At 34.6% G+C, this 27,014-nt stretch overlaps 1 protein-coding gene across 4 annotated transcripts; it reads left to right on the top strand.

The window, feature by feature from the left end:
- The first annotated feature begins 1,955 nt into the window (after positions 1-1,955).
- LOC107858843 (protein CHROMATIN REMODELING 24) lies at positions 1,956-23,317 on the top strand. 4 transcript variants are annotated; one of them, XM_047397991.1, is made up of 30 exons: positions 1,956-2,198; positions 2,297-2,395; positions 2,486-2,581; positions 2,678-2,806; positions 3,049-3,174; positions 3,285-3,410; positions 3,557-3,670; positions 3,802-3,894; positions 4,137-4,229; positions 4,391-4,456; positions 4,544-4,645; positions 4,757-5,640; positions 5,743-5,873; positions 5,971-6,025; positions 6,505-6,627; positions 7,042-7,149; positions 7,273-7,328; positions 7,408-7,498; positions 9,211-9,345; positions 9,478-9,555; positions 11,349-11,555; positions 11,637-11,789; positions 11,863-11,981; positions 13,630-13,741; positions 20,615-20,683; positions 20,782-20,879; positions 21,062-21,190; positions 22,567-22,635; positions 22,721-22,847; positions 22,923-23,317. In XM_047397991.1, exons 1-30 carry the CDS (start codon positions 2,105-2,107, stop codon positions 23,085-23,087), a joined length of 4,047 nt encoding a protein of 1,348 aa, XP_047253947.1. In that variant the 5' UTR covers positions 1,956-2,104; the 3' UTR covers positions 23,088-23,317. The 4 variants fall into 4 exon arrangements, with proteins under 4 accessions (XP_047253947.1, XP_047253953.1, XP_047253960.1 ...); XM_047397997.1 differs by having other exon boundaries at positions 1,957-2,198; positions 4,559-4,645; XM_047398004.1 differs by lacking the exons at positions 1,956-2,198; positions 2,297-2,395; positions 2,486-2,581; positions 2,678-2,806 and adding an exon at positions 2,845-2,958.
- Positions 23,318-27,014: the final 3,697 nt, after the last annotated feature.

The following is a 27,014-nucleotide window of genomic DNA, read 5'->3' as shown; positions in this document are numbered from 1 at the left end:
GAATGCCACATAGGCTTGATCAACGGTCAAAGGATGCAAAATGTTGTTTTTTAATGAATTCAAGGGTTTAGATGACAAACATGTAAGTAGAAGTGTCCAACTTACAAAATCGATATAGTACAAGAGTCCACTGAACCATTTTGCCTTATTTTATAGTTAAAAAGTTATTAATATGTCATATTGTTAAAGAACATGGATCATTCCAATTCAAAAATTAACTTAAGGGATAATGTTAGTTATTTTTCTTTTAAAGAATGGGGATTATTTTAGCAATTATTAATTTGTAAAGAAAATCTACAGAGTTGAATCACATTGTTGAAATCAAAAATAGATAAATGCCTTTAGTGAGATACTTTACTAAGTTGAATGATAATATAAAGAAGGCAAAATGATTCAGTGGACCGCTGTACTAGGTTGGTTTTGTAAGTTGAACACTTCTACTTACATGTTTGTCATCTGGACCCCTGAACCTATTAAAAAATATTTTAAATGCTTTTTGATGAGTATAACACACTCTCGCCACGTCAGCTACTACATCAGCTTCCACATCATTTTTTTTTAAAATATTAAATATTAAAATAAATTAATAAATGAATAAACCCCTCCCCCTTCCTCTCTCTTCCCCATTTTTCTTTTAATTGATTTGCGTTTCTTTTTTTTCTTTTTCTTATGGTTCTCCCTCCCCTTCTCCTTCTTCTTTTCCCTCATCATTTTTATCTTCTTATTCTTCTTACTCTTTGAAAAAATTAAAAAGAAATGCTCAAAGCACTAAGAGGCCAAAAAAATCACTATTTTTATCTTTTGTTGCACAATTTCTAGCGGTTCTTGAAGCTTTTCGTTCACCTGTTTGTCTGTGTTTGAGCTTTGGTTGTTGTTGAAGATGATGATGATCTCATGATCACTCAATTTTGTAACAGCTGGTGATTAGATTCTTGTTGTTTGTTTGAAAAAATTGAGAAGTGAGAATCGAAGAAGAAAGATTCTTGTATTTGATTCTTGTTATTTGTTTGGAAAAATTGAGAAGTGAGAATCGAAGAAGAAAGAAAATCACGTCATTTGTTTGTTTGTTTCTTGTTGATTCTTCATCTTCATCTTCTAATTTTTGTTGGTTGTGTTGATTTGTTTGGAAAAAAATTGCTCAAAGTTCTATTCGATTGTGTTGATTTGTTTGTTTTTATGTTGTGAATTGTTGTACTTTAGTCTTGAGAAGTTGCACTTTGCAATTGCAATTGTGATTTTACAATGACCATGGTAGCCGGTGGGGGTGGGGGACTGGTGGACGGCGGTGGGGTGGGGTGGGGTGGGGAGTGCTGGACGGGAAGGGGTTGGGGGAGGGGTCTTTTTTATTTTATTTTTTAAAAATTTATTATTTTTTAACTTTTAAAAATATATTTAAATTTTAAAAGTTGTAGTTGGAGGATTTTTTATTTTTTCTTAATTATTTTAATATAAAATTGGCAAAAAATTGACCCCCACTCGCATCCCAGGCGAGTGACTACACTCTCCTTGTCCTAGTCAGCCATTTAATGCCACATCGGCAAAGTCAACGGTCAAATGATTTAAAATATAACTTTTTAGTGGGTTTAGGGTTCAGATGACAAACATGTACTCCCTCCGTTTCATATTAATTGGCCTATTGACTTGACACACCCATTAAGAAAATATTAATTAGGGATTTATTTTACTAAATTAGCCTTATTAATTCTGCTTTAAAAATTTAAATTTGAGTAAATATATTTTGTTTAGTGATTTAATGTTAATGATAGTATTGGAAGAATATAATAAAATTTCCTTGATTTCATCAAAGGATAGCTAAATTGAAATAAATAATTTTAAAGAAAATACCAACTAAAATAAAATGAACGAGTAATTAGAAGTGTTCAACTTACAAAACCAACACACTTACCCATTTTGCCTATAAAGAATTGACTCTGAATTCAGGTTTTTGAGCAATAACCAATAGGGCATCATGTTAGAGGTTTTTTTTTTTGAAATTCAAATTGTTCACCCAAAGCGGGAAGAATATAAAAGGTAAGAAGCAGGGTAGTGGAAGGAGGAACATTTACTCCATTTTGCAGAAACTCACTCCACTCACTCAGCAACAATGTCGAAATCACGGCAGCAACCTCGTAGCCTTAATCAACGCCATAGTCAGATTCTCATTAACCTTTCCGCTTCTCATTCTAAACCCCCTCCAGGTTCCTACTTCACTTTATCTTTTTTGGTTGTTTATCTATCTTCTAGTTTCTAGCTTCATTCGATCACGTAATCATTCATTGATGCCTTGTTTATGTAGATGATATGACTAAATTGGACGCAAGGCGATTATTCAATCAAAATGACGGATTTCCCTCTTTCTCTGTTATCTCTGATTCCGATTCTTCTCCTTCTCCACGTATTTTTCTGCTAACTCAATTTTTTTTTTAGGATTTTTCAAGCTGATATATATTTATATATTTTTGTGTATGTTTTTGTGTGGGTGTAGTTCGAGTTTCTTCAGATGCTATAGGAAACCACGCGGTTCCTAGTTTCTCCGGGATTGCTGGTTTCAGTCCAGATTCCTCTAAATCTTCTGCTTCTGGTATTCATTTTCCTTTACCTATATTTGGTTTTATTTTCAGCTGAGGTGAATTTTTTTCTTGTTGAAAAGCTGATTTATATTCTTCAAATTGTATAGGAAACGTAGAAAAGACTGTTGATCAATCGAAGAATAGCAATATTAATGCTCTTGGGAACGATGCTGTTGCTAATTTCGCTGCCGTTGCTGATTTCAGCAGTTCCGATTCTGCTAAATCTTCTCCTTTTGGTATTATTCTGTCATAACTCCCCTTTTTGTTTAAATCTAAAAGAATTAACCCGGTATTCTAAAGCTCACGCTATGAGCAATGATTTGTTTAAGCCTAGTTATTCTTAATTTATTTGATTTTAATCCAGATTGTGCTACGTATTCTCCTTTTGGTATTCTTTAACCTTATGTAGTTTTATTTGTCTGCTGTGGCGACTTTTTTCTTCTTTCGAAAGCTGATTTATATTGTTCAAATTGTATAGGAGAGGCAGAAAATACTGTTAATCAATCGAAGAACCATAATATTAGGGCTTTTGAGAACGACGGTGTTCCTAATTTCTCTGCTATTGCTGATTTCAGTCCAGATTCCGCTAAATCTTCTCCTTCTGGTATTCCTTTACCTATGTTTAGTTTTTTTTTTCCTGCTGAGGTGAATTTCTTTTCCTCCAAAGCTGATTTTTTTTTTTTTTTTTGTGTGGATATAATTCAAATTGTAAAGGCGAGGCAGAAGAGACTGTTGATCAATTAAAGAATAACAATAGTAGTGCTTTTGAGAACGACGCCATTCCTAATTTCTCTTCCTTTGCTGATTTTAGTCCAGATTCTGCTAAATCTTCACATTTAGGTATTCCTAATTTATCTGGGAGTGCTGATTTCTGTCTCGATTTTACCTATGCAGTTTTATTTTTTGCTGAGGTGAATTTCATTTCTTCAAAAGCTAATTTTATTTTGGGTGTCGGTATATATTTGGATATTGTTCAAATGGTATAGGAGAGGCAGAAGAGACTGATGATCAATTGAAGAATAACAATATTAGTGCTTTTGAGAACGAGGCCCTTCCTAATTTCTCTGCTATTGCAGATTCTGCTAAATCTTCTCTTTGTGGTATTCTTCTGCCATAACTCCCCTTTTTGTTTAAACCTAATTTTGATTACTTTTTTCTTGTTCAAAAAACAGGAGCTAAATGCCCTTGTTTTAATCTCTATCTGTACTTGTTTTCCTTGACTATGGTGTAGGGGAAAAGGAGATTGACGAATCCAAGCATGACATTCAGGAGGAATTAAGTGATCAACCTGAGAATTCTTTCGATTATCAGTGTTTCGGAATTGGTAAATATCGATTGCTCGTAATTACTAGTGTGTATCTAATTCTTTTTGCAGTCCTCACTCCTCAACATACACGGGGCCATTAATGTAATTTAGTTTGTTATAATATATTATTTACCCTCAAATGGGATTACATTAGGTATGTTGTTGTTTTGTCGCATCAAGAAAAGTGAAACTTCATAGCCGGTTATTTATTATTTAATTCCCTATAATTACCTTAAGACTTGAGTGAAACGATTGTGCAGGGGAAGAGGAGATTGATGAACCCAGGAATGGAACTCAAGAGGAATTAAGTAACCCACCCAAGGATTCTTTTGATTCTCATTGCTCTGAAACTGGTAATGTTGATAGCTCGTCTTTTTCTGGTAGTTACTTGGGTCTCTCAAATTCCTTTTTCTTTTTTGCTGAAAATAGGATTGTGTGCTTCCTTATGTCTGTATTACAGTCTTTCCTTGTTCTGCTAAACTTTTTTTTCTTTTGAACATCTGAATTTTTGCAGGGGAAAGGGGAACCAAAGAGGACCCACTATTATCTAAATTTGATGATAACAGTTCTTCCCTGTCTGGTAGATAAACTAAGACTTATCTATGTATTCGTCTCCCTGTTTAATCTTGAGTGATTTCCAGCATGTTTGTTTCTCCATATTAATCAGAAAACGATGTTGCAGTGGATATGAAACCGTCCAAAGATGTGCATGAAAACTGTGAGGTCTCTCAGAAAGGCCTGAAAGATTACAAAGAAACGCCAAATGAAGGTAATGTTTTTCCTATTGAGAAATGATATGCTTGTGTCCAGAATATGCAGAGAATTTTTGTGCACTTACCTAATTATTGTCATTGATGTTGATGAGTGTATGGTTTGGCAGGAGAGGAGAAAATAATGAAGGTGAAGATCAAAGGTCGTCGCCGCCTTTGCAAAATTTTAGAGGATAACAATAACAGTGAGGAAATGAAGGTAAAGGATAATGAAGAGTCTGAACTTCTCAAGCTAACAGATTTTGATTCACCTCCTCCCCATGTGAAAAATGCAGTTCAGAATGAACATGGTAGTTGTGGTAACGAAATAAGGGATATCCTGAATGATTTAAGTTCAAAACTTGAGATTTTGTCCATTGAGAAAAAGAAGGCTCCGAAGACCATTGATTTGACTAAGAAGAATGATATCCTGGAATACCTTAGTGCTGGTTCCTCATTTTCACTTGCTTCTGGTTCCTCATCTGATTCAACCAAGGAGTCTAGGATTGGAGGAGAAATTCATAAGGAGTATCTGAAGGAGATCGATTCAGGGAATGAATCTAAGAAAGACTATGTCGTCCGTAATTTCAATGATACGAGATCTTCTGTTGGAGCACCAAAGAGGAAAGAAGTTAAGCATATGGTTGGAAAACCACAGCCCATGAAAAACTCTCTTTCTGCCTACAAATTTCTAGAAGAAGGAGATGCTGATGACAGTGATGGTGAATGTGTGGTTGTTGGTGACAAGAGTGCTGTCACTCAAGCGGGAAGACATAACAGGATGGCTAGACATGAGGGTCATCCTTCAGATGACTTTGATTCACATGATTTTGTTTCAGAGGAGGATCACGCTTACACTCTTAGCGGACCAAAGTTCAATTATGGGTTACCTGGTAAAGTTGCCAAAATGCTGTATCCTCACCAACGTGATGGTTTGAAGTGGCTTTGGTCTCTTCACTGTCTAGGTAAGGGTGGTATTTTAGGCGATGACATGGGTTTGGGGAAGACCATGCAGGTAAAACTCAAGGTCTTAATTTGTATTTCTTCCATCTTCAAAATAATGTGTTCCACAAAATAATTTCTGAAGTAACTTTTTCTACTTTTTGTTATGTTTTAGATATGTGGCTATTTAGCTGGATTGTTTTATTCAAAGTTGATAAGGAGAGTGTTGATTGTTGCTCCTAAAACTTTGTTGCCCCATTGGATCAAGGAATTAACTGCTGTAGGGCTTTCTCAGAAAATAAGGGAGTAAGGCGTCCTGCTTTTATGTTGTCTTATTGATTTCAACTTTGCCTTCAACCAGTAGTACGAAATGAGAAGTGTTCATGGTACTTTCTTGGTGCAGATATTTTGCGACTAGTGCAAAACTCCGGAATTATGAGCTTCAATACGTCCTTCAGGTTTCATCTTATATATTCAATAAGGCTTTGCAAGTTCATCACATTTTGTCTTTTTGGTGCTGGACCTATATAAAATAGGGATTCCATCAACTGCTTGTGCAGATAGAAATTATCTTAATCATAATGTAATTTGTTAGGACTGCATGCAAAAAAGAGAAAAGAAGAGCCTACTACTTGCATTTGCTTCATTCTCTGTTCCTCTCTCCTTTTCGATTAGATTATACGTTTGTATGAAGATGAGTATTTGATGTTATCTTTATCAAACTTAAAAGTATAAAGATGATTATTTGACACAGTTTCATGCATTTTATATAATTGTGGGTGTATGTTTGAAATTTTTGACTTGACATATAACTGTTTGATATCTAAAGTTTCAATGGACTTCCATATTCTGGGTTATATTAAGTTATGTTTTATGGCGTGGTTTAATCTGTGGTTACTTTTTCCTTACTCTTTAACTTGTTTTTTCATTTATGCAGGACAAAGGTATTCTCCTCACAACATACGACATCGTAAGAAATAATGTAAAATATTTATGTGGTGATCAGTATTACGAAGACAGAAATGAGGAATTCACATGGGATTATATGATTCTTGATGAGGTGCTTCTTAATTTCTTTAGGCCTGATCGTTGCATGATGTGATAGCTGGGGGAAACATGATTTGACCCACTTTCTAGACCTAATGACTTGGGAAGGGTGCATCCAGATCTTGATCTTAGTTGCTTGAATAGTCATAACTGCTGCTGTTGGTGTTGCTGCAGCAAGTTTGTAGGCCATATTTAAATTTGTAGGCCATATTTAAATATGCCATGATCTACCTTTGAGTATTCGGAGGCTGTGTTCAACCTTAATCTTATTACTTGACATTGAGAAAGTGTGAAATTCAATTCAAACTGTTTAGCATTTCAATCATTTGCCTTAAAGCTTGGGTGGCTAATATATATCATTGTGTTTTTATTACAAGTTCCAAGGTGTGAATGTATAAGCCTCTTAAAGTAGTTTTTGAATTATCAGGGGCATCTCATAAAGAATCCCAGTACACAGAGGGCTAAAAGTTTGCATGAGATTCCTTGTGCTCATCGTATCATTATAAGTGGCACGCCTCTTCAAAACAACCTCAAGGTGTTTATACTTTTACCTTTTTTGATGTCTATCACACTATGATGTCATTTGAAATTATAGATCAAGTTAATGTTGTGTTTTGCTCTCTTTTCCTTTATTCCTACCCCCTTCTTACCCAAGCAGGAGTTATGGGCTCTATTCAATTTCTGCTGCCCTGGGCTGTTGGGCGACAAACAATGGTAACCAACATGTTCAAATCCAATTTGCCTATATTTAAACATTTGGCTTAAATAACATGAAGCTACTTCTTTTCTAAAGGTTCAAAGAGAAATATGAGCATCTCATTCTTCGTGGAAATGATAAGAATGCGTATGACAGAGACAAGCGTATTGGTTCAGCAGTTGCAAAGGTGATTGTTAAACCAATCTTTTATACTCTGCATATGCTAGTTTCTTCTGTCTTCTTGTATTTCTTGATTGTCTTCTTCTTTGTAAGGTTCAAAATCTACACCCTTCAAATTAATGTTTTGATATCTTGTTATCGTTGATCTTGAACAATTCATGTATTCTGATTTCTGAAAACTGTCCTCTCACTCTGAAATAAATATTATTGATTTTGCCCTTAAAATTTAATGCGTTATGTCTTTTTTGACAAAGCTAATTAGTAGTTTCATCTTTTTCATTCTCATTCTTTTAACTCTCGTCTGACCAAAAGCAGAAAAGCCATAAAGCTAGACAGAAAATGTAGGCATCCTGCATTCTGTTCTTCACATTATAGGCAATGAACGTACTTCGGGATTTGGAGTATGTGTGTTTTATTACATGTTCTGCTGTTGTATGTACTCGACTCAGAATTTTTCTCAGTTCCTGGCTTAACAGCTAAATTGGTCAGTCAAGTCTGACTGGTACAAATTAATATTCATCACTTTTGGATATAAAAGTGAAGCAACTTCTGCTCAACACATACTTCCTCTTTTAAATTAGTCTCTGTGAAAGGAGAGAAAAGAGGAGAGAAATGTACTTTTCATGAAGGATAAACTTACAAAATTCTTCTTATATAGGAGTTTTTAGCCTTTTCTTATAATATTTTATACAAAGACCCTTTTATTTCACCTAATTATTCAAAATAGTTTACAATGTTCTGCTGTACATTATTCGGTAAAACTAATCTGGATGTAGGCATCCTTGGAAATAGCCTCTTGCAGAAATGCAAGGTAAGACTGCGTATAATACACTCTTGTGGTGGGGCCCTTCCCCGGACCCTGCGCATAGCGGGAGCTTTAGTGCACTGGGCTGCCCTTTTTTACTCTCTCAAATGCTGGAGCACATAGGTCATAGGCTCTTAAGCTTGCCATGTTTATACTTGTTTTCAGACCTCAAGTGCCTTGGCGAGCTCAATCTGCCTTCATTTGAACTACACCCAGTGTTATCAAAAGCAAAAAGCCTCTAGCGAAAAGTGCAAATAAAACGTGGGCTTTGATGAAAAAGTCACAAAGGGAGAAAATGCAAATATAAATGTTTAGTCCAAGTTTAATAATTATAAGCATGAACGACAAATATATGAACATAGAGATCCAAAAGAATTATGGAAAAGTGAAATATCAATTGTTTAGTGTCGTCTCCTTAGAATGGGCAAGGGAAAGTATGTCTTAGAACACTGAAGTGCACATTAAGTGAACGAAGCGCTCGATGCGTTTTGAGCCTCATTTCAGGGCTTACGCACACTTTTGACAACACTACTAAAACATCAACAAAGATGAGTCAAGACTGGGTGTTTTTAAATGACAGTTAATCAAAATATATTTTAGTTCTCCAAGAAATACCAAATCATAGGGGTGCTTTATTTATACCCATGAAAGGGGAACTCAAATAATGATTCCTATCAATGAGGCAATGAGATACATGATTCTAGTTCTATCAGATGAGAATACCCATAGGAAGGATGTTTATGATTTATGAATCGTGTAATTTCCTGGTATTCGGTCTATGTATGCTTTTGTCATCTATGTTTGATTTTTTCTCTTTTTTGGGGCTATATCTCTGTTTTTAAAATTCATGTGGGGTTATTGGCTTGTCACAGATGCTCAATCCCACTAATATTTTGTTACCGTGTGTTCTACAGGAATTGAGGGAACACATTCAACCATATTTTCTACGACGTCTCAAGAGTGAAGTATTTTCTGATGACTCCTCGAGCACCGCAAAGCTTTCCAAGAAAAATGAGATTATTGTGTGGCTTAAATTGACGAATTGTCAGGTATAAGATTGTTTCCATCACTTAACAATTTACCATTGATTTGTCTCTTCAAGTAAGTTGTTCTGTTAGTCCTCTGTTTCGGATAATCTATTTGGAGTTTTTCCTAATATTCTACCTAACTGCTTTGTCCAGCGGCAACTCTACACAGCTTTCTTGAAGAGTGAGATTGTCCTGTCATCCTTTGATAGATCCCCACTGGCTGCACTAACTGTAATGTTCCATATGAACTTTCTTCCATGCCTATTCTCTCTGATTATTTCACAAGTTTTTACTGGATATATGCAACATGATTAATAGTGATATTTCCATATGGAATTTGCTTTATGTAATCATCTCTCTGTATTGCTTATAAAGAATGGTGAGCTCATTAATATTTGTACTTCTACATTGAAACACTAGATTAAGTGTAGACTCAACTTCCAAACCAACTTTTGTTTTCATAGTTTCTTGCTGTTAACACCTCATTCATATCTCCAACTGTTCTTTTTCTCTTTTAAAAATAACAGAACTGCATAAATATTAAGTTACTATAATTCTAAAAGAACTACTTTAGCAAGCCTAACTTGGTATTTCAGTTTTTACCCATTGCCGACTGTTAATTCTTCACAACTTGAAGATGAGAAGTTCTACACAAGAAGCGTAAGAAACACAGTTGAGTTGTTAGGCAACAACTCTAATTTGAACTATTGGTTGGAGACACTTATTCCTCTAATCCCCTCTTAGAAGCCAGATTTTGGGGCCAAATTCATTGCTGGAAAACAAAATCAAAATGAAAAGGCTGGTCAGACTAGTTACTCTATCTTTTATCAAGAGATAGAGACAGAAAGCCGTTGATCTTGCCTCTTTAACAACAACAACAATATACCCAGTGTATTCCCGCATAGTGGGGTTTGGGGAGGGTAGAGTGTATGCAGACCATACCACTGCCTCAGGTGAAGTAGAGAGGTTGTTTCCGATACACCCCCGGCTTAGGACCGATAACAGTATAAGAAACACAAAACATAAATGCATATAAACTAGTACGATATGCAAAATAAACTAATACCGCTAGTCACAAGATAATACTACAACCACAAGATAATACTAAAAACTATCTATCCGAAATCCTAGACTCTTTAACATTTAGGAGATTTTGAAATTTGAGATTGCAAAAAGTTTGTTGACATATCTTTTCATCCCGAATAAATTGTTCTGGATGTTCGTATCCCTACTCAAGTTTCATTAGGCACTTCTCAATTGTATGCATGAATTTCGAAGCTGCTAATCACTTTACCTTTTCCATTGTTATCTTTGTCCTTTCTTCTCTAGGTATATCTCTCTTCCCGTCACCTGCATTTATAATTGTATCTATTTCTTGGGCTCGCTTAGGCTTCATTAAAGGATTCTAGGCTTGTTATTAAACTTAGTTTTGTCTTATGCCCTTGCTAGGGGCTTCTGTTATAGAGTCAGACTAAATTATAAACAATGTACACTCATGTAGCATTGATGCTTCTCGCGTGTTGTTTATGTAGCTGTAGAAAGTATGAACACTTTTATCTTTTTAAAAGATTCTGGTTGGTTTTCTTGCTTTCCAAAGTTAGTTCATACAATGTCCCTTCCTACGTCCTGTCCCCTTAATCAGTGTAGTAAAGTAAGTTGCCCTTCTTATTTTTAATAATAGAATCCCCACTATTCAACAAATATACCTTTTGCGTATATACATTTGTTGTGCAAAGATTTTACATCATTGTTTCGATATTCTCTCTTAATCAATCTAGTATTCCTTTGCTGGCCATCATTTCCATCACATTTTATTTGTATAGTGATACATGCTGATTGTATCTGAAAATCTACACGTAACTTCCCCAATCTTTCAAAATTCAGATGGTGATCCTTTTTTGTAATTTGATGTTCATTCTGGTGTCTGGGTCAAAGCAAGCTCGGAGCTTTTAATTCTCAGTCTTGCACGAGATATTCATGTATTTTTGTCAAATCTGATATGACACGAAATTTGTATGGAACAGATCTTAAAGAAAATATGTGACCATCCACTATTACTAACAAAGAGGGCAGCAGAAGAAGTTCTTGAAGAGATGGACTCAACATCAAACCAGGATGACCGTGCTGTGGCAGAGAAATTGGTTATGCAAATGGCCAATGTAACTGATAAACTTGATGAGGAAGTAACACATGATGTTTCCTGCAAGATAACATTTATACTTGATTTGTTGGTGAGATGTCGATAGCATAAGTGATGTTCTACCTACCTTGGCAGTAGCTTGTTTTTATAATTCAAATGCTTCTTTATGCAGGACAATTTGATACCCGCTGGGCACAATGTGCTTATCTTTTCTCAAACACGCAAGATGCTTAATCTACTCCAGGACGCTTTAATATCCAACGGTTTCCAGTTCATGAGGATAGATGGAACCACCAAAGCTACAGACAGATTGAAGATTGTTAATGTTTGTCTCCTTGGTCTTAATATATAATTTTCCATAAAATTTTTCATTCTGATTTTTATTGTCAATTTTATAGGATTTCCAAGAGGGTCGCGGTGCTCCAATATTTCTTTTAACTTCTCAAGTTGGCGGCCTAGGTCTTACACTGACAAAAGCAGATCGAGTGATCGTTGTTGATCCAGCATGGAATCCAAGGTTCATTCTTCGACTTTTTAATATCTTTGTAGATTTTCCTGATAACTTGATATTTTCTTGTAGTTGGATAAAATAAATATTTGACTACCTAGAGAATTTTCAGTGTTCCAATTCCCGTTTGATGTTGTCCAATAATTTTGTTTAAACTTAATATTTTTCTTATGCAAGTATAGCTTTTTGTGTTCAAACTTCTACCAATTTTTGGTCCTCTTTCTGTAGATCCTCAAAACTTATATCAGTAGTTCAGTACCCAAAACCATCTTTGTCAAAAATGACGCCATTAAGAAAGACATTTTATATCTAGATTGTTTATGAGATGATGCCATAATCTACTTTTTTTTATACATATATTTTCTTTAATCAAGGGCAATAATTCATTGCGTAAATTTCAAGTATTATTTTAGCTGAAGAGTAAGGTTAGCCTCTGCCCTCTTTTTTTTTTTTTTTTTTTGATAACCATGGTGTCCAGGCCAACTTTCGCGCACCTCGACTAAATCCACGGGATGCCTGCTACCAGGTAACTTTGTCCGCCAAGGCTAAGACAGATGGGAAGAATCATCTAGTTTTTTGGTCTCTGCTAGGATTTATACAAAAAACTAGGTGATTTTTCCCATCTACTTAGTGGATGGAGTTGCTTGGTGTTGTTGCTGGTGAGGGTGGCAGACATCCCGTGGATTTAGTCTGTTTTTTTAGTAAGATTATAATCTAGGAATTACTATCTCTCTCCTATGCTACACACTAATCAATTCTTCAATGAGAAGTTGGATGGTACTATCAGACATCACTAAATGGCTGCATGAAAATGAAGATACTAAAGCTTTTTTCTGGCAATTTTCCTAGTGTCCTTTTGGTTTGGTAGTGAGTTTCTGGTAGTTCAAATGTATGCTATCTTTATTATAGATACTATTTGTTTTTATAGCTGGATTTCTATTTTGAATTGGTTGCACTACTTTTCATATGCTTTTTCATTTTAAAAATGTTCATACTTCAGTTTCAGGTCAAAATGTGCAACTGCCTCCATGTCCTCTAAGATAAATGTGTTTGTACGAGAATGGAATCTATGATTGTAGTTTGACTTTTTACATTGTATTAATGGTAGAAGAAGAAGTAATGCTCCCTATTTCGAAAAGAATGATGGGGTCCCGAGTAGAGGATCAAAGCATTTAATTTTGGATCTCAATCTATATAAATTGTAAATCACCGGTTTTTATAATTAAAATTACTTAAAACTTTTCCCATGATTGTCATACCATGGAACAACCAGGGGAAAGAAAAGTCTTTCCTAGAAAACACATTCCGAAGTTTAGGGCTACAATCCCACTCTTAGACATTCAGGATTGTTTTTTATCTTGTAATGTGAGGATACGGTCACAATCAAATGAGCACTTGCCAATAGAAAATCAGTTGACCACATTGCTGAACCAAAGTACACTTTATCTTCCTATATTTGTGTTAATATTTGTTAAAAATCCAGGATGCACATTGTTTGAAAGACAATGTTGCTCCTAATTCTGCTGCTAATTATTGTATCAAGCCTATAATAGTTATACAATTGTTCATTGTAAAGTGCTTCTTCTCCTTCTATTCTTCCCATATTCTAAATTTTCGTTAGGAATTAGATAATAGCCATTTACTTTCAAACTTGCAGCACGGATAACCAAAGTGTTGATCGAGCCTACAGAATTGGGCAGATGAAGGATGTTGTTGTTTATAGATTGATGACTTGTGGTACTGTTGAAGAAAAGATTTATCGGAAACAGGTACATACTTTGTATATATGCTTGAACCAGTTGTGGTAAATATGCAATAGGTTTTTGATGAATGAGTGATCTTCAGTAGTTTGTGACCCTAAATGTTTAATACATCAACTGCTAAGTGCATATTATTGTAGGTTATCTTGAGAACTATGGTAATCATTATCTAATGTAACTAAACTAATGCCTATTCCGCTGGAGTGTAAGCTAGCATTATAGTCTTTGTAGCTAACTGCATGGTCCTTGTGTCATTAAGAACTCTAAAATCAAAGATTTGTTTTGTTGTATGTGTAAAATGAGAGAAACGAAGAATTCTAATTGAAATTGGTTCACAAGAGGTAAGGTTGCGTGCGTCTGTACAACCTTTAGTCTATTCATAAAATAAATAATTACTTTTTACGTTCATGAAGAGTTTTAGAAAGTTTGATATATATCATGAAGAACTGGTAGAAAATATAAAGCTTGGAGGCTCACGTTAAGCGCCGTTAGCTAACGTAAGCCGACAGCGGAAAATGGCCCGAAAACGATAGACGAAAGCGAAGCTAACTACCAATACTTCACCTCAACAACCATCAACAACAATCAGACCCAAGTTCTAGAATAGTTACATCGGAAACGGGGGTTCCTTAACCACTACCTACAGTCCAACTATCCGAATGGGTGTCGGGGGCTAGTAGTGGCTCGAAGGCCTACCAAGCTCCGACGAAAGCTCCCACACAAAAATCTCAAATTACTCAAACCACCAAAACCCTGACTGAAAACGCTAAAGCCAGGGGAGGTCTCAACGTACGCGATGAGGAAGCTCACTTTCTCGACAAGCTCCAAACCAAATGAGACACAACAAAGCAAGCCTTCGATGATGGGTAAGCAACTTAAATACTTCCCACCAGTGATGAAGAATGGGGTTAAAATGGTTAAATTAAATCTGACTGAAGTGGAGAAACAACAAAGGAAATGGAATTGTGCCTTAATAGGTTACGTCGTTGGGAAGAACCCGTCATTCAAACAGATGTTGCACTATGTGTATACATTCTGGAAATTTGTGGAAACACTTAAGTGTGTTTTTGCATGATGATGGCTACTTTATCTTTCTGTTTGTGAATGAAGCTGATAGAGCTAAAGTTCTCAATAATGGCCCTTATACGCATGATTATAGAGCCTTTGTGCTGAAATCATGGCATGGGTACCAAACTTCCAGAGGAGTAAAGAATCTCTGAAACAAGTGCCACTGTGAGTTATTCCCCTATCTACCTATTCAATACTGGGCTATTGAGAACTTGAGCAGAATAGCTAGCTACTTAGGTAAACCAGTGTGCACTAATAGCCTAATTGTTGGAGAGGGGAGGATATCCTATACTAGAATGTTGATAGAAATGAATGTGACACAACCATTACCTGAACATATGTTGGCTGAAGAACCTGATGGAAATACCAGAAGACAGAACTTAGACTATGACTTGTGGCCATAATACTGCCAAGACTGCATAGTTTTAGGAAACAGACTAAACAACATCCTGAACCTCCCAAAGTACCAACACTAACACAGGAGAAGATATGGATCCTCACAATGGTTGCCAAAAGTTGCTCCTATAGCTGCACTAGCCCAAAAAGAGCACCTCATACCTGCTGATATTGGTAATCCACAAGAGCATGATTCCAGGAGGAACAAGGGGAAAGAGAAAGTAGGAGCAATGCAAGCTTCAAATTCAAATGTAGGAAGTAGTCAAACCAGTGAATTAGAAGAAAGAAACATACAAGATGCATATGCTCTTAGCCTTTGTCCTGAGCAGCCCTCACAAGCTCCACATGATCTTCTGCTCTTGGAACATAAAAGGGCTGAATCAACCCTTTAAACTGAAGGAGCTAAAACCCTTTCTGGCTCAAAATAAAATGGATTTACTGGGGTGCTTGGAGACAAAAATAAAGTACAATAAAAGAGATACTATTACAATGCTACTAGGTAAGGAATGGACTTGCACAACTGACTATAATGCGGACCACACAAGAAGAGTATGGATATGCTGGAAACATCAACAGGACAATGTCACAATTGTATTAACCACACCACAGTTGGTTCACTGCTATGTGGAAGGTAAAGGGTCCAGTTTTGTTAGTTTCATGATCTCTGTCTATGGATACAACACCACTATAAGCAGGAAAGACATCTGGGAACACCTGGGAAGTATTCATAATACTATAAATGACCTTTGGGTCATACTTGGTGGCTTCAATACCGGACTTTCTACAATAATAGACTCAATGGGGCCCCTGTTCAACAAACTGATGTACAAGATTTCCAAGACTGTATAGAGCAGTTAAGACTCCGCCTACTACCCAAAAGAGGTTGTGACTATACTTGGTGCAATAGAACAGAATAGACTGGATACTAGAAAATGCAGTTTGGTTTATGAAGTATGGAGCTCTAGATGCTGTATTCAAGCAGCCAGGGTGTTCAGATCATTCACCCATTACTGTCAACACAGAAGTGCTTCTTCAGATTACTAAAAGACCCTTTAATATACTTAATGTCTTACTAAACCAAGACCAGTTCCAGAGTATAGTTAAAGAAGTCTGGGGTCAAAATATACAGGGTTGTGCAATGTACTTAGTTTGGCAAAGGTTACTGAGGATTGGAGCTAAGGCTAAGTCACTGAATCAACAGATGTCATCATTGGAGTAGAAAATACAAAAGTTGAGAACAGAGCTGCAACAAGTGCAAACAAACTTAAATGAAAATCTATTTAATACAAACTTGATCCAGCAGGAGAAAAAGTACTTGCTCAACTACAGAAGTGGGAATTGATAAATGAATAAGTATTGAGACAGAAGTCCAGGGCAACTTGGATAGCACATGGACACTCAAAATATTTTCATGCTCACCTGAAGAATAGACAAGCAAGAAATAGAAGTGGCTCAGTCTGTAATGATCAAGGAACTAGGGTCATAGAACCATCACAAGTACAATAGGAATTCACTCAGTTCTTTCAATAACTCTTGGGCTCTGCAGCAAGTGAATTACCTTGCATTAATATTGACATAGCAAGAGATGGTCCATGCCTACACATTGAACAACAGAAACAATTACTACAAGCAGTGACAGAATAGGAGATTTTTGATACAATCCAACACCTCCCATGTGACAAGGCACCAGATATTGATGGCTTTCCCATAGAATTTTTTAAAAATAACTGGTTAGTAGTGGGTCAAGAGGTCACTGCAGCAGTTCTACAATTTTTTTAAAATGAAAAACTGCTTAAAAAGTATAAACTGTGCGACTATCACACTTGTCCCTAAAGTAGCCAACCCTAACTTTGTGAAGGAGTATAGACCAATAGCATGCTGTACTGCTTTATATAAGATTATTGCAAAAATACTTACTGCAAAACTGAAGCCTATGGTAGATGTTATAGTGGGAAATTCACAATCTGCATTCAGAGGGAAGAAACATCTTAGATAATGTAGTAGTTGCACATGAACTGATTAGGGGATATGGGCAGAAGTATGTTTCTCCAAGACGTTTCATGAAAATTGATATAAAAAAAGTTTATGATTAAGTTGAATGGGGAATCCTGCAAATGATTCTTGCTGAATAAGGCTTCCCTGCTAAGATGATTGACTGGATAATGACGTGTAACTACTGTTAGCTACTCTATCCTGGTAAATGGAAGCTTAACTGATAAGTTTGCTGCTAAGAAAGGGCTTAGACAGGGAGACCCTATGTCCCCATATCTCTTTGTGCTGGTGATGGAGTGCCTAAACAAATCCTTGAAACAATTGAGGCACAACCCAAACTTCAACTACCATTCGAGGTGTGCCAACTTACAATGGGAGAAATTCCCTTCAAGTACTTAGGGGTGCTACTCTCATTTAGGAAATTGACTATCCAACAGTGCATGCCTCTGGTTGAGAAAATAGTAGCAAGATTCAGTGTTGGACTGCTAAACTACTATCCTACAGTGGCAGTTTGCAGCTAATTAGGAGTGTAATATTTGAAATGCAAGCATACCAGTACAAGTGTTCTTACTGCCTAAGAAAGTTATCTCCATAGTTACACATATATGCAGGGTATTTCTCTAGATAGGAGGTGTTGAAAACTCAAAGAAATCACTGGTTGCTTGGGACACTATGCGCCTTTCCAAAGCTGCTAGGGGCTTGAACATAATTGAATTTGAAAGATGGAACAAAGCTGCTATATGTAAATTATTATGGGCATTGTCAAACAAGGAGGACACTTTGTGGGTCCAATAGATTCACAACTTCTATATCAAGGGCAGAGACTTGGTATCAATGAACACACCTAAACAAGAAAGTGTTTGATGCTAGGAAAGGGTTTCCAACTGTCAACCCAATGCAACACCTATCACAATTTACAGTGGGCACAAAATTTAGTATAAAAAAACTATACTAATTAATGCTACCTCAACAACCCAAGGTTGTATGGAGAAATTTGGTGCAATCCCAAGGAACTATCCCAAGACACCAATTCATAGTATGGCTGGATTTACATGGAAGGTTAGCAACTGTTGAAAGACTTGAAAAATAGGGTATAAGTGTAGATGCTGGATGTGTACTTCGTGGTATAGGAACTAAAGAAACCTTTCAGCACCTATTCTTTGAATGTCCTTATTCTAAAACTATTTGGAGTACTCTCTTGAAGTGGATATGCATTACCAGACAAGTACACACATGGACAACTGAAATCAAGTGGCTGACTAGTGGTGTACACACTTCAAAGGCAAGACTACAGATCCTGATATTCTTGTTTGTTGCCACAGTCTACCAAGTCTGGATTGAAAAAAATGGAAGAAGATTCAAGACTCAACAGAAAAATGCTTCACAGCTGATAAAAGATATCTGCCTTCAAACTCATATTAAAGGTCAATCACAGTGTAAATGGCAGGAAATATTAGCAAAGCTGAATAGCTATTCAGTCTAGTATAGATATGTTTGAAAATTGTAATAGCTAAAAGAGACAGAAAAGTGTTTGTACTACAAATGTTACTGGTTGAAATAAAATGATTTTCTTTCGATCAAAAACAATACAAATCATTATTCTTCTAAGACGGAAAAGGCTCAAAAATACTCCTGAACTATCTGAAATAGCTCAAAAATGCCCCTCGTTAGATTTTTGGCTCAAAAATACCCCTTCGTTAAATATTTGGCTAAAAATACCCCTCCCTCTAACGGAATTCGGGAAAGGATCAAAAATACTCCTGAACTATCTGAAATGGCTCAAAAATACCCCTCTGTTAAATATTTGGCTTAAAAATACCCCTCTCCTTAACGAAATTCCATCAAGCATGCCACCCAGATAAAAAAAAACTACGTGACTATACCACATTACCATCCACATGTAAAATGTTAGTATTTTTTAATTATATGACATTCCTTTCTTCTTTATTTTTATTTTTATTTAAAAACGTCAGTGAAACAGACAAAACTTATATGACTTTTTAATTTTTAATCAAAGTAGACAAACGATGGTTACATAATATTTTTTTTGAAAAAATTTATTAAATGTAACATCGCTATTATCAAATTTCTTTGGTCATCTAAAAAATAAGTTTTTTCCTGTTAATAGGTTTAAAAGTGTGAAACCCAACAAAATAGTCTTATTAAACTAATAAACCCATTAATTATTAGGCCAGTATCAAAGTTAAAATTAAGATTTACTCGTAAAAGTAACAAATTTCAAACTAAACTTCAAATTAGTTACTCAAAAGATGTGTTTGGCTTTGCTAGCTTTTACTCAAAATGTTTATGTTAAAATGATTTAATAAATACCTCCTCTAATCTAAAATTAATGAATCTTTGAATGTGGCGCACATCTTCAAAAAGTTAATGAATGACATAATTAAAGAATAATTTATCAATATTAATTATCATTTACTTCTTTTCGAACTTGTTCTAAAAATAATAAGATTATTCATCAAAACTAAATTAAGAAAAATGAATTCATTTCGAATAATTAAACAAGTGTTAAAAGGAATTCATTTATTTTGAAAAAGAATTTGCATGTAGTAAATTCAACTCAATTATTAGTACATCAACATTTGCTAGCTTAAAAGTTAAAATTCTAGCTCCTCCTCCGAGTCAACATCAGATCAAGATCAAGCTGTCCCTCGTCTCAAACGATAATAACAAGATGAAATTTAGAACTTTTAAAACGCTAATGAAAAGGTGAAATCTAGAACTTTTAAAACACTAATGAAGTAATTAGTAAAAGATTGTTTTTTTAGTTTTTTCGTTTCACTGTTTTGCAAAAAAATAAAAATAATAATAAAGAAGAAGGGAATGTCACATAATTAAAAAATACTAACATTTTACATGTGGATGGTAATGTGGCATAGTCACGTGGAATTTCGTTAAAGGGAGGAGTATTTTTGAGCCATTTCAGATAGTTCAGGGGTATTTTTGATCCTTTTTCGAATTTCGTTAGAGGGAGGGGTATTTTTGAGCCAAATATTTAACGGAGGGGTATTTTTGAGCCAAAAATCTAACGAGGGGCATTTTTGAGCTATTTCAGATAGTTCGGGGGTATTTTTGAGTCTTTTCCGCTGCTAAAATAAAGTCTAGAATATCTTATGAAGTATTCTACGTAATATTGTCCTACTTATTAATAGATCTCGATATATTGTGAATCTAAGCACATTTTCCCTCTTAATTTTGTTTATTCTCTTGACTAATATTCAAGTTAGTTCTAAGAACAGGAGCAACGCAATTCGGATAAACGTAGAATTCCTCGATTTGAGGATCTGACCTGCTTTTAAGAAACTTCAATGGTTTTATTAATGTGTGATGTCACATCCTTTGGCAGAAGGCAGTTGTTTTGTTAAATTATCTTCTCTATATGCACATTATCTTATACTTATGGTTCAGGTTTACAAAGGGGGATTGTTCAAAACAGCAACTGAGCACAAGGAACAAATCCGTTATTTCAGTCAGCAGGTATATGCATAGATAGGTGGATATTCTAAAAGTTACATTTGGTATGTCTAGCTGAAATTATTAATTCTGCTGATTGGTTTGTGTGGTCAACTTTTCAGGATCTTAGGGAGCTCTTTAGCCTTCCCAAGGATGGTGGTTTTGACATATCAAATACTCAAAAACAGTTGAATGAAGAGCATGATCATGAGCACAAAATGTAATGTGTTTATATCTCATGTAATTTTGGGTGATTGTTCTCCTATTGAGCTTTGATAGGATTTCTGATTGTTTCTCAGGGCTTGTGCCCCTTAAAATCAGCAATAGTTTATATTATTTTCATAAGCCAAGTGGTGCCTTTGTTGTCAAATAGTTTTTACAATGATAACTGTTTTGCTGCAGGGAAGAGACTTTGAGGGCTCATGTAAAGTTTTTGGAAACTCTGGGCATAGCTGGAGTTAGTAGCCATAGTTTGCTCTTCTCAAAGACAGCGCCTGTGGCAGCTGTCCAAGATGAGGACGAAGTGAGAATGTAAGTTATATTATTCTTTCAACAAGACAAATCATTTTCGATGATTCTTTGTATTTTGGATCATGCCAAAGTGTTTTGACACTATTTTGCAGATTATGCTGTTTTTTATTTTCTTCATTCTACGGTGATTAGCAATATACTATTGGAGGGGTTGAACTAGTTCTTTTATTTGTAAATTATGACTTCCTCAGCATATTTGAATATTTATAGTCGTAACATGTTAATTTCCTACCTAAAATGAAGATATCTATGTCCTGATTTACTTAGAAAATTAGATGAGTTCAATTCCGACGAATAGGTTAAACTTCATGTTCAATTGAATGGACATATAAGGGATGGAGGGAGTAGTGGGAAAGTAGGAGCGCTCGTTTCCAGGAGGGAACAACTGTTTAATTGAGGCACAGTGGGACCAAAACCATATAATGGCTTATTAACTCAAGACATTGCACTCATCTGGCACAATTGGAGGCTCAACTTTAGATTTGCGTGGACGTCAAGTGAGACTTAAAAACAATGCTATTAAAACTCATGTCTTTTCAAGGGTGAAGTTATGCATTCTGAAGAAGTGCATGCTTCAAATTGTTGGCATTCCAGCCAAGAAATGATCATTTGTCTTTATGGTTTTTTCCCCCTTAATCTGCGTTAACTCTAGTTTTTCTGCTTTAGTTTCTATGCTTTCCTGGTTTGCTTTCACCGGCTTTTTCTTATTCTTGGTCATTCTTTCATCCATGTGACTCTTGCTTCTTTTTACTGATTCTGCTTATAACAAAAAAATGATTCTTGCAATAGTTTAATTATTAAAGTAATAAATATGAAATTGGATGTTGAAAATTAATCATTTTTATGGCCATCAAGTCGAAAAGTAGAAACTCATTATACGATTTGTTATTTTCTTGTTGGCTTGTTCAACTTACAGTTTAATGTGTTTGCTGTGAGGTGGGATTGAAGAAGTAGAACAATGTATAACGTAGTTACTGTGAACTTACATTCTATATATTGTATGCTTCACTTCTTGCTCAAGGCTACAGGAATCTTGTCTTTAGTTTTTCCCAATGCTTTTTGCTGTAAAAATTATTTTGAATTCCTGAGTTTAGTCTATTAAGCATGTACAAGCGTTGCCTTATTGTTCAGGATCTTGAAGACTAGTGACTTGTGCTTGTTAAAAGTGTCCCTTGTTATTCATCCTGTCTTATTGGTGCTAATGTGCTACCACATCATCTTTTTTCCTTTCTTTCCCAACTAGAAGTTTGTCACCATGCCCTAGCTTATTTTTAGACCATTAGTAGAGTGCACTTCGAAAGTAGCTATGTTTTTTTTTTTATCCATGTTGTTACCATCATCTTCTAAGAGATTTTGTTTTTTTTACCTATGTATAGTGCACGAGAGAAGATGGCATTTGTTGGGAACTCATCTTCGTACTCATCAGTTGAACGTGCTGTTGATGCGTATGACTCATATAAACTTCAATTAGTAATTACAACTCTATCTATTGGCTTTTACTTTAATTTGTAGAAATCGATTCTTCTTCAGGAGTCAGTACGCTTTTAAGCCAAAAGATCTGAAATCACAAGAAAAGTCTGTACCTACTAGAATTGGTCCTACAGAAGCTGATATCAAGGACAAAATCAGGCGGCTTTATCAAATTTTTGCAAACAAGGTATATGATGAAGCTTATAATGAATACTTATATGATAGTCTAGAACTCCATCTCTTCATTGTTTAACTTTTTCAGGAAATGATCTCCAAGTTACCTGATAAAGGACAGAGGATACAAACGCAAATTGCTGAACTGCATAAGGAGCTGGAGATTATTGGAATGGAAAAAGAAAATAAGGATGAAATTATAGACTTAGATGATGACTTATCTGGACAATTCCACAGGTCTGTAAATGTGTAAATATTTCTCTGTCCGTATCAACTTTCGTCATTTTTGACACTTCAAAGTGAGCCTTTCTTTTTTTCTACAAAAAAAAATTCTTGCAATGTGGCCACTTGTTTACTTTTTGGGTAAACATTTTTCCATCTACTGCTATAGGCATACAGTGATACCACTCTTGCACTTAATCTGTAATTACTTAACATTTTTAATTAGTTCCATTACTTAACATTTTTAATTAGTTCCATTAACCTTTTTGGTCTATAACATTTGGTCAACACTGAAGTTAATCTGGTTTTGAACGCATTATGGATTCTCAGTCTTCTCGGTTGAGTTAACCCTCATTGTCTTAATTTGCTACGTATAAACACCCCTAGGTGAAAGGGAACAAGTAACTTGTGGAAAGAGAATTAATTTTTGTAATCGAAATGAACCCTAAAAACAACGAATTGGAAGAATACTTTAAATATGGGGATTTTTTCAAAAAATAAACAGTATATTACATCCACATTAGCCGTTTTTTTTTTTTTTTTTTTTTTTTGGTTTATTGTCGCATAGCAAACTTTGTTTATGCAGTCGTGCTTATATTTACGGCATACAATAGTATAAACTTATTACAAAGAATATATCAACCTTGTGTAGTGCTCAATATATGTTTATACACAATTTTATATTATTATAGAAAAATTGGATTTTTTTTCTCCAATGAATTTCGATGAAAATAGCTCAAATATTAATCGAATAGCTTTAAATTTTAATTATAACTTCAAATTGACATCCTGAATGGACCACAATCACATTTTATCAAAATTTCAACGAATCACAAAATCCATTTTTGAGTCTTCAAGCTTTTAGAAACACTGATTATGGAGTTTTTATTTTAGTTCTTTGATAATAAGCATGGATATCGCTCTCAACCAATTTATTCATCAAAAGGTTAAAATTATAATCACAAATTTAAAAAATTCTCGCCGTTATAATTCAAATGCTTCTTCATGCAGGACAATTTGATTTCCGGTGGGCACCATGTGTTTATCTTTTCTCAAACATAGTAAGATGCTTGATCCAATCCAGGCAATTGCCATGTTCATATCTTGGTTTTCCAAATAACTTGCATAAATTAATTTTTTTTTTGCATTAACTAAGTTGGTGTTCATTGAAAAACAAAATTGATTTCAAAAAGGTTGGTCGGTAAAACTTTGATAGAAATAACATATTGATCTCATGAGGTCAGTTGTGATTCGATATTTAAGTCAGATATTATAGATCTGGACAAATATTTATTATATTGACCTTCTGAGGTATTTATCAGACCTCATGAGGTCAATTCTTCAGTTTTTTTAATTAATTTTATAAATAATCATTCGTCAAAAAAATTCAATCTAATTTTACAGATAACCGATCTTAGAAGATCGATTTTCTGAAAAATTGTTTTAAAAAGAACTTAAGAACATATCAAGCTCAGAGTTTGGCAATGTAGAATTTTCTTAATTCTTGCTACTATATAGAAAGATGAGAAAGGAAACAATCAATGGCAAATCCATAAACATTCTCCTATACACTGCTTGAGCTTCCATTTGGTAATTGTATACGTGTTTTTGTACTTTGTACGATGATATAAGCTTTCATTTGATTGTCTCAGCTCCTGCATTTTTAAATTAAAAATCAGTAAAATCTAATAAAGAAGATTGTTTCTAAAATATAACTTCAATGCCTTGTTATTTTGTGTGCTAAATTGTTACTAAGTTATTGTTTTTGAGAAGAATCTTGATGATAACAAATGATTCCTGTAAGACATCGTGTTTTCTAGCAGAGATTGTTCTGTTCTAAAAAGTTCCATTTGAGTTTCACATATCTTGATTCTTGGCTAATAATATAATGAAGTGGAGGAGTCAGCCAAAAGTATTTGCCATGAGACACTTTAGTTGAACATTCGACCGCCTGTAATAAAGTTTCAAAAGTTACTGGTCAATCTCAAACTGAAAGCCTTCCATTCTTTCCCTCCTCAATTTATAATATAACTTTGTGCATAAGCTTGGTATATTATCATCTTTACTACCAATTTGTACCTACGTATAGAGTACGGGTGCACGTGCACCCGCTAGCTTCGAGAAAAACTCCGTATATATAGATTGTATATCTGTATATATACCAGTGAGTTTAACTAAATATATGTTGTGCACCCTAAAAGATAATTGATTGTGTTGTTGCAGTGGTTGAGCTTGTAGCATAAAATGTTCTTTTGGGTTGAGGACTTGGGTTCGAAACCCACCCAACTACAATTGTTTTATTGCTCCTTTTTCTAAGTATAATTTGCTGCAGCATTATTGCTGCTCTCTCCCCAGAAAACATTGACACACACATTATTTATGTATTTTAAATTTTAGTATACTATATAATGTTTGTTTTACTTTTATTTTTTAATCATTGATTTATTTTCTATTTAAAAATTAGCAATTTAACGTTTGAAAGAGGCTTAAATTCAATGTTTTCTCGTAGCAACCATTTAGCAAACAAATCTCTCAAATTTTCTATTTTTCAAAAACTCTCTATTATTGTTGAAAATATAAAAGTGTATCGAATTCAAGTACGGTAAATAACACTCTTGTCATATTAAACCAAATTAATGATATTTAATAATATTAAGTTTTCAAAGATCTATATATCGAACTTTGGCACTATCAGTTATTATGTTTAAATATAAAGATGCAGCCGTCAAGCTCAAATCCCGAGTTCGCCTCTGGATGTGGGTTGTATAACAATTGATGATGGGCTCTATGGATTTTTGGTGTATTGTGGTCCATATAAGCAAGAACGAGACAGAGCTTGCTTTGAAAGTGAATAATTCAATCAATAATGGTGATGCACCAACTTAAGAGTCTAATTCTTACTAAAGCTGATATCAACAAGAAGCGCTTTTTTATGATAGAAGATCACCTCTGGTATGTATTGATTCAAATGAAATATATATAATTTTTCTCCCTGATTTTCACTTTTTTGATGTATTTACAGATAACTTATTTAGAAGAAAGGTATTGATTTTCACGTGATCAATACACGTTTTTAACAACATCTTGCAACATCAAGAGTCTATGAAGACATAATTCTTTAACTAATTAAAGAAGGTGTTGATATCAATGTTCCAACCTCTTGATAAATTTCTTTTTCTTAAATGTGCAAATATTTAGTAGTTGTCTTATGTTGCTTTTTATCATATTGATAAGAGAAAATGGCCAAAAGAGCTGCTCCCAAGCTTTGTCCCAAATCTCAACTATACACTTATACTTTGCGGGGCTTCTATGATCCCCTTGAACATTTAAAAAATGAAATTATTACACCCCTAAAGACTTATGTAACAAAGAAAGTGTATCTCACTCTCTCTGAAAGAGTGAATAGTCCGAAAATCTTACACATTTCTTCAAACTCTTCCTTCTCACCATCCAATTCCAATAAATCACCATTTTTTTCCTCTTTTAAATTCAAATTCATCAACAACCCAATCTTACAAGACTTCATCTTTTCACTACATTTTTCATCAAAATCATTTTTGAAACAACACCCATTTTTCAATTTACTTAATTTCCCACAAAAATCACAAAAAATGGTTCCAATCTTACAATAGCAACTAAATTGCAAAACTCTCAATCCCAAATCAAACAACAACTCCAAAACTTTATATAGTTGTCCAAGCTACCCAAACGCCAAAAACCCAAATTTCAAATCAGCATTCAAACTCAAATACTTCAGGAATTCAACACAATCCATGAAAATAAAATTCAAAAATCTCTTATTGAATTAAAAAACTGAACACAAAATGAACAAGAAATATAAAAGACAAATAATCTGATGTGGGTATCAATATTTTATATGACACAAAAGAATAATAATTATTTTTTTTTAATATAAAAATATAAAATTACGTGGAAATTACGTGGCATTACATATCTG

This window comes from Capsicum annuum, chromosome 1, assembly GCF_002878395.1.
Source record: "Capsicum annuum cultivar UCD-10X-F1 chromosome 1, UCD10Xv1.1, whole genome shotgun sequence".
NCBI lineage: Eukaryota > Viridiplantae > Streptophyta > Magnoliopsida > Solanales > Solanaceae > Capsicum > Capsicum annuum.
This window is presented reverse-complemented; position numbering and strand designations above follow the sequence as displayed.

Coding starts and splice junctions, on each gene's coding strand:
- LOC107858843 (XM_047397991.1), top strand. CDS start 2,105: ATGTCGAAATCACGGCAGCAACCTCGTAGCCTTAATCAACGCCATAGT. Junction 4,230..4,390: donor TTCTCATTGCTCTGAAACTG/GTAATGTTGATA, acceptor GAATTTTTGCAG/GGGAAAGGGGAACCAAAGAG. Junction 7,499..9,210: donor TTGGTTCAGCAGTTGCAAAG/GTGATTGTTAAA, acceptor TGTGTTCTACAG/GAATTGAGGGAACACATTCA.